Genomic DNA, 12810 nt, shown 5'->3' on the forward strand with positions numbered 1-12810 from the left:
GAACTTTCCATTGCACCTGCAACTTTTTTTTTCAGTCTTACTGAGGTATGATTAACCTATAAAAAGCAATACATATATACAATATATGTACAGTAACACAGAGTATACAATTTGATAAAAATCTGACATGCATACATCCATGAAACCATTACCACAATAAAGAGAATGAGTATCCTTCCCTTCCAAAACTTTCATCATGTCGTTCCTTTCTAGCACTACTCCCTAGCCCCATCTACTTTCTGTCTCTATAGACTAGTGCAGTTCTTAGAACTTCATATAAATGGGATCATATTGTACATTTTTGTCTAATTTTGTTTACTCGGCATAAGTATTTTAAAATTAAACCGTGTGGTGGTGTGTGTCAGTGGTTCAATTGTTTTTACTGCTGAGCAGTATTCTATTGCATGGAATACTCCATCATTTCCTTGCCCATTCACCTGTTGGTGGACTTTCAGATTGTTTCCGGTTTGGGGCTATTACAGATAAAGCTTCTGTGTACAATAGTGTATCAAGTTTTTTTAATAGGGACATACTAGTATGCTTTTATTTCTCATGAGTAAATTAGTAGGAGTGGAGTGTGATTGGGTCATGTGGTAGGCATATGTTTAGCTTGTTAAGAAACACTTGCTCATGGTTTTTAACTAAGGTGTGTGTCATAATCCTCTTGGGGTATTTGTATGCAGTGTCCCACTTGGCCAATCTGATTCTAGGGTGAATGGGGCTTTTGAGAAAGTGCTCCTTGCGGTTCTGAAGCATGGCCTCCAGAGAGTTCTTACTGCAGGCAGTGCCCTTCCGTTGGTAAATAATATAATGCGCTCATGGGTGTAAAGGCTTTAGAATTCATACGGTATGGTGGATGAAGTCATCTTGCACCAGATTGTGTAGGTACTCAGTTCATTTCTCTCCTACAATATCGGTTGCATGATCGTGATTTATGTCTGACTGTCCTAACGAAGGATGCTATGTTCCACAGTCACATCATTACAGATGCGCTGTAGTCACACCACACTGGTCCTTGGCGCTCTGTGTTCCGGGGCAGACTGTCTCATCAGGAGGTCTGGCATTTGGCCTCATAAAGTCACAGGGACATTAGAGCTGGGAGCACCTTCAGGGAGACCAGTTTCCTCATTTTCAGATGACGAAGCTGCAGTGGAAGAGCTTAGAGGAAAGCTGAATATCAGGGTCAAGTGTTTCAGATGCCAGTTTCTCAACCCTGAATACATACCTTTAGTGCTTCACTTGATGAAAGAAGAGGAAGGGTTGTGGAAAACTTGAGTTTTGAATTATGAGTATGGTTGTAGGGTGATGTTATCAGGTATTACTGGGACAGACCTTTCTGTCATAGAAAAGAACTGCATAAGTAGTATTTTCTGAAATAAAAGCCCATTGAAATCAGGATAAGGCAGGTTCTGATCTTGGACTAGGTTTAAAATGGAGTTATTCTTGCTTGGAAGGAAAAATTACTGTTAAAAATGCTAATGATAGACATAAGATTAAGTTAGTTGAGACATTTAGGAGCTAGCCCTTCATAACCTTAATACTGTATAATAAATAAAGCACAATAAAAAAATGTATGAAGCGCCACTCCCAATTAATCACCAATGTGTTTAAACTGAAATAGGTGAGAAGCTCCCAAATCCTACTATTGAATTTTGGGGTTCAGGAACTTCTGCCTTTTTTTTTTTTTAAGTTTAGAGCTGCCTTCTTCTGGGCACAGACCAGCCAACAACATCTGAAAATGAGGAACTTTTGTTTTCCTCTCCCACTTTGTTTCCAAATTAACATCTTATGAGCTAAAAATATCTTGGTCTTAGCACAATGGGAGATGTTTGTAAGTAGAGCTCAAGCATTTACACAGCACGTTGTCATCCTTATTCAAATCTCCTTTTCTCTTTTCTAGCGGGTGTTATCATAGTTGGGAATCTGAACAGCTTAAGCAGAACCAGCACGGCTCTTCCTGCTGACTCCTACCAGATCGGGGCCATCGCTGGCATCATCATCCTCGTCCTGGTCGTCCTCTTCCTTTTGGCCTTGTTCATTATCTACAGACACAAGCAGAAGGGGAAGGAGTCGAGCATGCCGGCCGTGACCTACACCCCTGCCATGAGGGTCATGAACGGAGACTATGCCATTTCTGGTGAGACTGGGGTCCTCAGAGGCCTTGTTCTCCTTGAAAAGTGCGGTTTTCTTACCTGGTTCTTTGAAACTGGGTGTTTGAGTGTGCTGTCCATTGTTATGGTCAGGCAGCCTTGAAGAAATGTTATGTTTGGAAAAGATTCGTTGTTCAGGACGTGTTCTATATGTCAACAGTGGTAATATCATTACTGTTGTCTTCTGTGTGATTGCTTTAGACTTTGGGCATTTCAACCTGGGAAAAGCTTTACTGGGTAACGAGTCCCAAGGTTTTGCCCTCTGTGGGGACAGGGAAGGGAAAGGGGGTGGCTGTAACGTCACCAAGGCCTGGAGCAGGCCAGCAACTAGGGACAGGTCCACTGTCTCTCGCTTTGGGTTGTTCCCGCAGTTCCTTCCAGCCCGTCCCCACACAAATCCTTAACTGCACAGCAGCCAAGTTACAGCAGAAACAGATTTTTGGTTTTAACAAGAACCGTGGCATTTCCTTGAGAAAACTCTTAAGTCTTCCTTTCCGTCAAAACTCCTCATCAAAGTAAACTTTTAGGTGACATGCTCAATCATCAGAAGAAATAACCACTTAAACAGAGGAATTTGGAAACTTAAAATATGCATTCATTGGTAGGCAATTGCTGAGGATTTTGGCGGGGTGTCACATGACTGTAAATACACTGATTGTGGGGGAATGCATAAACTAGCCATACAGAATACTGTAGTACAGAATATCGTGTTAAGGACTCAGGTGTTTTTTTTAAAAAGAGGAAAATAACAGCAGAAATAACTTCAAAGCGGTGCCTTCCCAGCCATATCTGCAGATATTTCACATTTTTCAAGGAGGCTGGTAAGAAGTCAGACTCCTGCTGCTTCCGGGAGCTTAGCTGGGTAGGAGCGTACTCCACCCAATTTGCAGTATGGAAGCGGCCCAAACATATGTTCCCATTACAGAGTCTGCTTCCCTTTTTGCCACCCAGGGTTAGGGGAGCCTGCCACCTTCACTGTCTCCTCCTTTCCTTGCAGAAACCCTTCCTCACGGCAGTGGAGGGAATGCTAACAGCCATTACTTCACCAACCCCAGCTACCACACGCTCACACAGTGTGCCGCGTCCCCTCGGGTCAACAACAGGGACAGGATGACCATCGCCAAGGTGAGAGGCAATGGCTCCGGTCGGTGAGGGTAGGCAGGGGAGAGAGGACACGCAGGTATGGAGGGCTCTGTGTGCCATGCTGTTCTATTGATAGATACTTTCTATCTATTGTCTCCTTTATCTCTCTAAACGGCCCTGTAAGTGCTTATCCCGCTAAGTAACCCCGAGGAATGGGGACTTTGAGTCACTTCCACACACAGCTCCCCAGCCAGTGGGTGAGGCAGCTGTGATGTGAGGCAAAGTCTGCCTGTCTCTGCAGTTTGTACTGTTTCCATCGCTCCCCTTTGGAAAAAATGTTTCTAATATTGGGTGAGGTTTTAAAATAATGTCTCATAGCAGAATATAGCAGACTCAGTCCTGGGTAATATTGCCAAGTTTGTCTTTTCTGATCACCTGTCTCCTAGGGCACTTTCCTGGCCACTTGTACTTTCATAACAACAGCAACAACAACAATGATATGTATGTATATAGGTCGAACCACACTGCATTTTTGTAGGTCAAAGGGATCAAACAGAAACAATGTGCCAAGCATTTCTAATTATTTTACAGACAGAAGCTCGTTTAGTCTTTAGGCCAATCCTACGAAGCAAGCGTCGTTATTATCCCCACTTGGCGGCAGGGAGGTTGAAGAGCCAGGGCTGCCTAGAACCCGAGCCACTTCCTGTAGGACGCCCCAGGTCCCTTCCACATCCCCTGAAATCCCCAACATGCCTCCCTCCCAGTTGTACCCGAATTATATTTCCAGTCTCCGTTGTCTAATTCCAGCTCTCTCTTAGAAGACAACCAAGCTAATAAAATTAATTCAGTTGCAATTAAGTTAATGCAGCTGGATTTTAATTATAGTGCCTCGTAGTTAAAGAGCACTTCCCGTTCCCCAGAGACTTCCGTATTCAGCATTCCATTTGTTCTCATTCACATTCAGGGAGGGAGGCAAAGCAGATGATCTTATCCTCATATTTATAGCTCGGAAAACTGCTGAGAGTCACTGTGACTCTTACAAGATCACACAGTGTTGGTTGGGAGAGCTCCGACTAGGAATTTGTGGGGGGTTTTTTCAATGTAAAGTTCCATGTATGTAAACCCAAATAAGGCCTGATTGGCACGGAGTAACAGCATGAAATCGAGAAGCTGAGGCAGTGGGGGGAAAGTTGGGGCCAAGGGACATAGGCACCTGCCGCCTCGGTGTCCCGCCAGGTCAGACAGGGTCACCTCTGCCCCTTCCCCCGGCCTCGTTCAAGGACTGGCCGTGGTATGCCATGGACTTGCTTCCCCAGACCCGTAGCATTGTGCAGTGCCACATTAGATCCTGTTTTTACGTCTTTTGTGGTTTATGTTTTTAATAGTCGAAAAACAATCAGCTGTTTGTGAACCTGAAGAATGTGAATCCTGGGAAGAGAGGCCCAGTGGTGGACTGCACGGGCACACTGCCCGCGGACTGGAAGCACGGCGGCTACCTCAACGAGCTCGGTGATTCCCCCGACTCCCGTCCCCAATGAGCACCTTCACCTTCTGGTCACCTCAGATAGTCAGAGGTTTTCCTCTTAGAAACGTGCGTGAAAGACAGACTCATTGACCATAGGGGGCTGAGGACTGTCCCAAGTGCCTTATTCATTCACCATTCATTGCGTTTCTGCTATGTGCCAGGAATGATCAAGTGAGATGAGGACCTCTGCCTGCTTGTGGCTGTCATCCCAACTCTCTCTGTAGTAACTGACTTAATTCTCTAGGCTTTATAACAGGTAGGAATTATTATCAGCAGCAGCATCTCCATGTTACACTTAAGAAGCTGAGTCTTCAAAGGTTAAGTAACTTGTGTGAAGTCTCAAACCCCTACTAAGAGGTAGAACTGGGAGTTAACCCTATTCAGCTGGGTACCAGGTTGTGGGCTCCCCTTTGTTCCCCTGGGACAGTGGTCGGCAAACTCATTAGTCAACAGAGCCAAATATCAACAGTACAACGATTGAAATTTCTTTTGAGAGCCAAATTTTTTAAACTTAAACTTCTTCTAATGCCACTTCTTCAAAATAGACTTGCCCAGGCAGTGGTATTTTGTGGAAGAGCCACACTCAAGGGGCCAAAGAACTGCATGTGGTTCGAGAGCCGCAGTTTGCCGACCATGGCCCTGGGAGGTGAGGAAATGGAGATATCAACAGGAGTATCATAAATCAGTGGTTCTCAGGTGTTTTGGAGTCAGGACCCTTTCACACACTCTCCAAAGCTATCAATGGCCCCAAAGAATTTCTATTGATATAGGTTATATCCACTGACACTTACCATATTATAAATTAAACAAAAACACTTAAAGTAGTTATTTATTAATTTATCATAATGATCTCATTTCATAACTTCAGATGCATTTTATGGAAAATTACTAAGTTTTCCCCCCAAAAGAGCGAGAAGAGTGTCATTCTTTAACACTTTTGTCAGTCCCTTTAATGTCCGGCTGAGTGAAGGTCAGCTAGATTTTCGTTCTGCTGCTGCATTCAGGCAGCAGTGATCTCACACTTGGTGTGGTTCCTGGAAAACTCAGCTACAGACTTGAGAGAGAAGGAGAGTAGAAAAGGCAAACAGTGTGGCTGTAGTATTATAAGAAAAGCTTTGGCCACACGGCCCTCTTGCAAAGGCAGGGAGGACCCTGGACCGCACGTAAAGAGCTGCCGGGATGCCCATGGAGTAGGTGGTGACCTTCCAAGCATGTGCTCCTTGTTTCTAAGGAGAAGCTTGGTGATATAGTAACTGATGTGCATGGCACCTTATGGTTATCAAACCCTTTCATGTGTGTTTATTCGCTGGTAAGGTTGCCACAGAGTGCAGTTAAATTTGAGTCTCAAATAAGCAACAAATATTTTTCATGTAAATATATCCCAAATATATAGGGCATGGGACATACTTATACTAAAAACCACTTGTTGTTTCTCTGAAATCCAATTTACCTGGCCTTCCTGTGTTTTTATTTGCTAAATCTGACCCCCCTCCTGGATATTGGCCCTTCTGAATATTGTTTGGTAGAGAAGGGAAAACTGGGAAGCACGGAGAGGTCAACCTCCTGCCCAAGATGCCAGAGGAGGAAGGGGGAAAGCTCCATGGGAGGAAGGGGGAAAGTAGGCTTACAGTTGGGCTTTGACTGCGCCCCCTCTGATCTTTCTGTGAACACCATGTATGCTCAGTCACCCAAGCCAGATGTCAGGACCAATCCCTGTGGGCTCTAAAGTCCCCTATTACTTCAGAAATGCAAATGTTTGAAAAGCAAAACGAGCTTACATTTTTAGCTTTTATCTGCATTCTACACCAATATTATCTATGAGATGTGTATTTCTACCCATGCACAGTAAAATTGTTTCTAAGATATTCTTGCAGTATACTTATTTATAACACACTTATTGGAGAGTTTAGTTAACATTAGGGAGGTTTGTAAGAAGTCTCAATTACATGAAATTGATATTCAGTAAAATGCCACCAGGTCCTCCTAAGGGAAAAGTCCTCTTGTTCCACGTTTCCCAATGTGATTTGTTCTGACTCCAGAACACACAGTCATTGCAATGGTCACAAATAGACTTCTGCTTTTTGTCTCAGTGAGACCCAAGGCACATGAAGTTTCCATTGTAAATTCTGGATCTTCTTGGTTTGTTCCATTCCAAGAATAATTTTGCATTCCATGTACTTTTGTTTATTTTTATTTTTTAAATATATTTTACTGATTTTTTTTACAGAGAGGAAGGGAGAGGAATAGAGAGCTAGAAACATCGATGGGAGAGAAACATCGATCAGCTGCCTCCTGCACTAGAAGAGTGTCATTCTTTAACACTTTTTCAATCCATTGGGGATGTGCCAGCAACCAGTGTACATGCCCTTGAGCGGAATCGAACCTGGGACTTGCGACGCTCTATCCACTGAGCCAAACTGGTTTTGGCTCATTGTACTTTTAAAGTTGTTACACGTAAAAGCCTTCTCTTAAGAAGAACAGAGTAAGGCGCATTGCTGATGATGAAGTGTGTCGGTGGTTCAATGATGGAAATGTTGTGGAGAGCTTGTCTGAAAGTGCAACCTTGAATAAAGTGGACTCGTTTGTCTGTGCCTCAGCTGCTACCCTGAATCAATCCGCCTTTCCCAAGTCAGTGTAAATGAGCAGGAGAATGATCAGAATGACACGCGTGTATTTTTAATTCTTAGGGCTAGGGTAACCAGCATGGGAGACCTGGAGTAAAGGTGTGAAAAGCAGCAGCCTTGGTGGTCTGCAAAGGGAAGGCAGCCGGTGCCCCGCCATCTTCCTCCGTGACCTTGAAGTAGTACATGAGCTCTCTCTTGCTTTCAGTTCTCACTGGGTATTTCTTTTCTTTCTTTACCACAGGTGCTTTTGGACTTGACAGAAGTTATATGGGGAAATCCTTAAAAGGTATGGTGTGGATTTGAGGAAGAAATACATTTATCAAAATCATAATTTAAAAAATACATCTCAGAGACCGTAGTAATTTGCCACATGCACAAGAGTGTCAGTGTAGGAGAAATGTAGACTTGCTGTCTTCATTCCACAAACACACAACCATGTTTAACTGACATCAAGACAGTGACCACAGGTGGATCAGTTAGAGCAGAAGTCTGGGGAAGTGCAGGTTTCTCTTTGCTGGGGAAGCACTCATATTTCCCTCAAAAGAAGTATGGCTTATGGGGGAGAAAAGGAAATAGCAGGGGGAAAAGGAAGAGATCAGCATGGTTCTGTGTTCACTGAGGCCTGCTCTTCAGAAAGAATTTGAGTAATAACTTCAGGTGCCCAGTACTGAGGTTTTACAAGAAATCCACACAGCACAAATGCTTTCTTCACCGTGATAATAGAACCTTCTTGTGTTCCTGAGTTAATCAGCAAAATGGTTTCCCAATTAAAGCCTTTGAGAATTTGGAGACTTAGTAAAATAGAATGGAATTCATTTTATTTGAGTGTAATAATCAAAATGAAATCAAATCCATGATGTTTGTATTGGCATTCACCTTAGTAATTTTATTGAAAATTCTCTCCAAAATAAGTGAAAAACATTTAGTATTATTTTCAGTGTATATAATTCAGAAAACTAGCTAGAAAGAAAAACTGCCCGACTGTCAAATTACAGTGGGGAGGGGAGGGAGATCTGGGGGAGATAATATAATAGATCAACTGAAGGACTTGTGTACATGCATATAAGTACAACCAATGGACATAAAACTCTGGGGAGGGAGGGTATGTGTTGGAGGGAGGGAGGGGGGCAAAAAAATCAATAAAATATATTTTTTTTTTAAAAGAAAAGAAAAGAAAGAAAAACTGCCCAGTCCTGGCCGGTGTGGCTCCATTGGTTGGAGCATCATCCCATACCAAACAGGTGGCGTGTTCAAGTCTTGTTAGGGCACATACCCAGGTTCTAAGTTTGATCCCTGGTCAGGGTGCCTGTGGGAGGCAACTGGTTGACGTTTCTCTCTCACAGCAATGTCTCTCTCTTTCTCTCTCTGTCTTTCTCCCTCTCTCTGTAATAATAATTTTAAAAATTAAAAATTGTCCAAGTAAATTATCACCAAGGAAAAAAAATTAACATTGTTCAGTACACCTGAAACTACTACAAAATAATATTGAATGTAAACTGTAATTGCAAAATAAAATTTTAAAAATAACGTTCATGTAATAGCATTTGCTTTTTCCCTGCTATTTCTCTTTACAGACTTGGGAAAGAATTCTGAATATAATTCAAGTAACTGCTCCCTAAGCAGTTCTGAAAACCCATATGCGACTATTAAAGATCCGCCTGTACTTCTCCCCAAGAACTCGGAGTGTGGCTATGTGGAGATGAAGTCACCAGCACGGAGAGATTCCCCATATGCAGAGATCAATAACTCAACTTCAGCCAACAAGAATGTCTATGAAGTTGGTGAGTCTCCTAACCTAAGAAAGAACCTGGTATGGGAATTTAAAAAGCAAAACAAAACTTTCAAAGTCTTTGAGAATACAACAGCATTTCATACAAACATTATTAGAAATAATGGCCCATATTTTAAATGTAAGCTGTGTCTACCATGATCATATTAATTGATGTCGTATAATTTATTCAGGGAAACACCATTTAGAAAATTTAAAGGAAGTTTTCCTTATCTCCCACCTGGTCATCCATCTTTTGTTTTGTAACCATAGTGAATATTTTAGCCTACTTGTGGAATAGCATATGTATCATATTAGCTAATGTGTCAACTTGGCCAAAACAAATGGTTCCACTAGATTAAACAGGTGGTTCCAATTCCTGGTTGCATTCATTATATTAATATAATATAATGCTTTTAGCAGGATTAAAACATTTTACTTTTAAATGTGTCTAATATATCAGTAAGAGTCTAAACTGTGAGTCTGGTACAAATTAATAAGAATTCAATTTAAAGTTAGAGATACTTTGATTGCCTCTTGCAAGTGCAATTTGGGGAAAGTTAAAACATATCAGTGCTATCACTAGCTAGATAATAGGGCTATATAATTTAATTTTTCTTATTCTCTATCTGTATCAGTACTTATGATTTAAACTTTAAAAAATTCTCTACTACTTGTAAATGAAGTGACTAATTTAACTCTAGTCGCTAGTGATTCATTTCATGCTATAGACATGTCACTATAGATATATAACTATTTTAAAAGTATTAAGACAGCTTTTTAAAATGGAAGGCGTCGTGAACAAAATTGTTATAGAAAGGTCAGTAACCAGTCCCCTTTGCACTGTCCCTGTAAACTTACCATCGTAAGATTGGAACTCAACTTAAGTTTCCATGAACCGAGTTAACTTCTAAGGACCTCAGTCTTCTTATCTGTAGGGTGAGGGGTTTGCACTAGCTTATTTCCCAGGTTTTTCAGACAATGATTCATATCCAGGATTTCTGTCTATTCCCTGGATGTCTTGACCCCAATCATACAGTCATCCTTTGGTTCTGAGCACCATTTGTGGGCATCCGTGGGTCTACCACCCACAGAGTAACCATGTCTGTGATTATAAAAGGATCGTTTGTTTTTAAAAATAATATTTTCTTATTTGCCATTTCCAAGAAATCCCATGATCAATTTATTAATTTTTTATTGCCAATAAATTAACGTGTCCCTGGTTGTCACAGAACCTACAGTGAGTGTTGTCCAAGGAATATTCAGCAATAACGGGCCTCTGACCCAGGACCCATACGACCTGCCAAAGAACAGTCACATCCCTTGCCATTATGACCTGCTGCCAGTCCGAGACAGTTCACCCTCCCCCACGCGAGAGGACGGAGGCAGCAGCGGCAGCAGCAGCAGCAGCAGTGAATGACACCAAAGGACCTTCTGTAGCCGCTGGAACCCTTTCCAGAACTGCAGTTCAGTTCTTCTCCATCCTCAAGTTGCCACCTTATGTGAATGTTAATCAACTTGGTAGGCAGTTACTGGGCATAACCCAGAAAGCTCAGAGCTGAGGCTGACTGATGGTAGGTCCCTGGGTACGGGTGGCTGGGCAGGAGATACCCTGTGATTCTCCATTCTTGTTAGTTTTAGAACTGCGCCCCTGAAGCATGACTTCCTGTAAAACCTTGGCTATGAGCATGAACTTGCAGAACTCCTTCAGCGACGTGGGTTGCAGTAGACATGGGTATGACTGTTTGAAAAACTAAAGTTTGAAGATTTTCTTTCTCATTCGCATTATAGATCTGTACCTAGGCTTGTGCAGTTTGCCATAAAATTTAGTGTGAATCACTAAATATGTAGAAGAAAGGGGCATATTATTGAGTCCTGATTATTTGGGTGTGTGTGTGTGTTTTTGTTTGGTTTTGTTTTTTAAGTTGGACTCAGAATTGTAGGAGTAACATGAACCCAGGAGAAAACATTCTGTCAAGTGGCATAACTGGATAGATTGAATAAAACCCTAGCAGAAGTAGAAAATTTAAATATGAAAACTTTAGCCTTTTTTTTTTAGAATGAAGAAATGTACACTTAGAATTATTTTAGAAATACTAGAGTTATTATGGGAGTAAATATGTATCAGGCAGAGGTGGTTTTTCTCCGTGTTTGACCCACAGCCCACGTTAGATCCATGACATTATTCTGATCACTGTCCCCATCATACACATTCACCACTTGAGATCCATAACATATCAGTAATTATTGCATAAATATGGAAATGGAATAATTTTATTTTTGACAGACTGGATTGAATGAATGCATAATGAGTGATTGGGAAAGGGTGTAAATTTTAAGTGTATGAAGACAGTTTTGTAAACCATTAGTAATACATGCTGTAATAGAGAACTAGCAGAAAGTTTTTTTATTAATTTTCCCTACAAGTGACTGAAATGTTTTTGTTTTCTTTTATTAATTGTTGATTTAGAGAGGCTATGCTTAAGCTGGTCTTTTGCATTGCTAATATGACATGTATCCCATTTTTCTTTAATTTGTATTTTCATTTTTAAGTTGTATATTCTACATTTTATAGTGTTTGAATTGTTAATGAAAAAATATTATATGTCTGTTGTTTCTTGTATTGTTGCCACTTATCTTTTGCTTGATAAAAATGCATTGCTTTTTTTTTTTTCTTTTGGAGGGAATTTTGATTCAAAGAAATTTGTATATTTCTTTATATAGAAATATACAAATCAAATATATTAAATGCATTGCTTTTTTTTTCTTTTGGAGGGAATTTTGATACAATATTAAAAATTGGTCATTACTAAACTAGTACAAAACCATAGGTGAATGACTTATAATTGAAATAGACAAGGTTTTCAATATTCTAAAATGGAGTTTCTTTGGTCTGTGGGTTCTTAGTCTTGGTTAAACGGGGTGGGGGTGGGGGGAGTAAAGAGGAGTTTTTGTTCCTGAGTGAGTGCCACAAACTGCTCTTCACTGGGGTGATCATCCAAACTGGGACACTTTTGAGAGCAAATGTGGACATTATCAGTGATCATCCTGCAATGGGCTTCCATCTGGACTGCTCCAGGCAAACCAGAACAGATGCTCATCCAGTGTATCCTGATCCGTGTGCACTAACATTTCCACCCCAAGGTAGTTGTTCATGAGAATGCCGGTGTAATGCCAGAAAGTTAGTTTCTCTTTCTTGGACCTGCATGAGCAAGCCAAAGGGCTGGAAGGCTGGAAGTGGAAGCAGCTTCATAAGAGAACACATTGGTCTTCAACCTTTTAAACACACCCTGTGTGGTGTCTTGTCTCAGGGCGTCAGTTAACTAATATATACTGTGCACCTGTCCTGCCGGTAGTACCCGTGTACTCATTGTCCCCACTGAGCTGGGAAATCCGGTGATTTCACGTCATACACCTGCACCTGCGATGGCGGTTTGGTCTGAGGGATGACAGAACAAACATACTTACAGCATTTACTCCTTTGGTGGCTCTTTCTTTTAGGGAACCCCAAAGTTAATTCAAGGAAAGATGGGCGTACCTGGAATACACCTTAGAAAGAATTGATTTATCCCCACAGTTAACCACTGCCTGACTCTTGCGCAATGATAGGGGGTAGGCATCTATTGGAGGCTCTTGTTAGTCAATAGCCATAAAGAGTCC

General features: G+C 41.5%; 1 protein-coding gene across 2 annotated transcripts in view; it reads left to right on the forward strand.

Moving 5' to 3' along the window:
• The window catches only part of MEGF10 (multiple EGF like domains 10), a 148014-nt gene extending 137011 nt beyond the window's left edge, over positions 1 to 11003 (forward strand). For both annotated transcript variants that reach the window (XM_036410554.2, XM_045571117.1), the window contains 6 exons: positions 1901 to 2137; positions 3148 to 3275; positions 4619 to 4742; positions 7624 to 7668; positions 8957 to 9163; positions 10383 to 11003. In XM_036410554.2, the coding sequence (XP_036266447.1) occupies positions 1901 to 2137; positions 3148 to 3275; positions 4619 to 4742; positions 7624 to 7668; positions 8957 to 9163; positions 10383 to 10570 (929 nt within the window). In that variant the 3' untranslated portion in view covers positions 10571 to 11003. The remainder of the gene's footprint in view (positions 1 to 1900; positions 2138 to 3147; positions 3276 to 4618; positions 4743 to 7623; positions 7669 to 8956; positions 9164 to 10382) is intronic.
• Positions 11004 to 12810: the final 1807 nt, after the last annotated feature.

This window comes from Pipistrellus kuhlii, unplaced genomic scaffold (genome assembly GCF_014108245.1).
Source record: "Pipistrellus kuhlii isolate mPipKuh1 unplaced genomic scaffold, mPipKuh1.p scaffold_m20_p_4, whole genome shotgun sequence".
NCBI lineage: Eukaryota > Metazoa > Chordata > Mammalia > Chiroptera > Vespertilionidae > Pipistrellus > Pipistrellus kuhlii.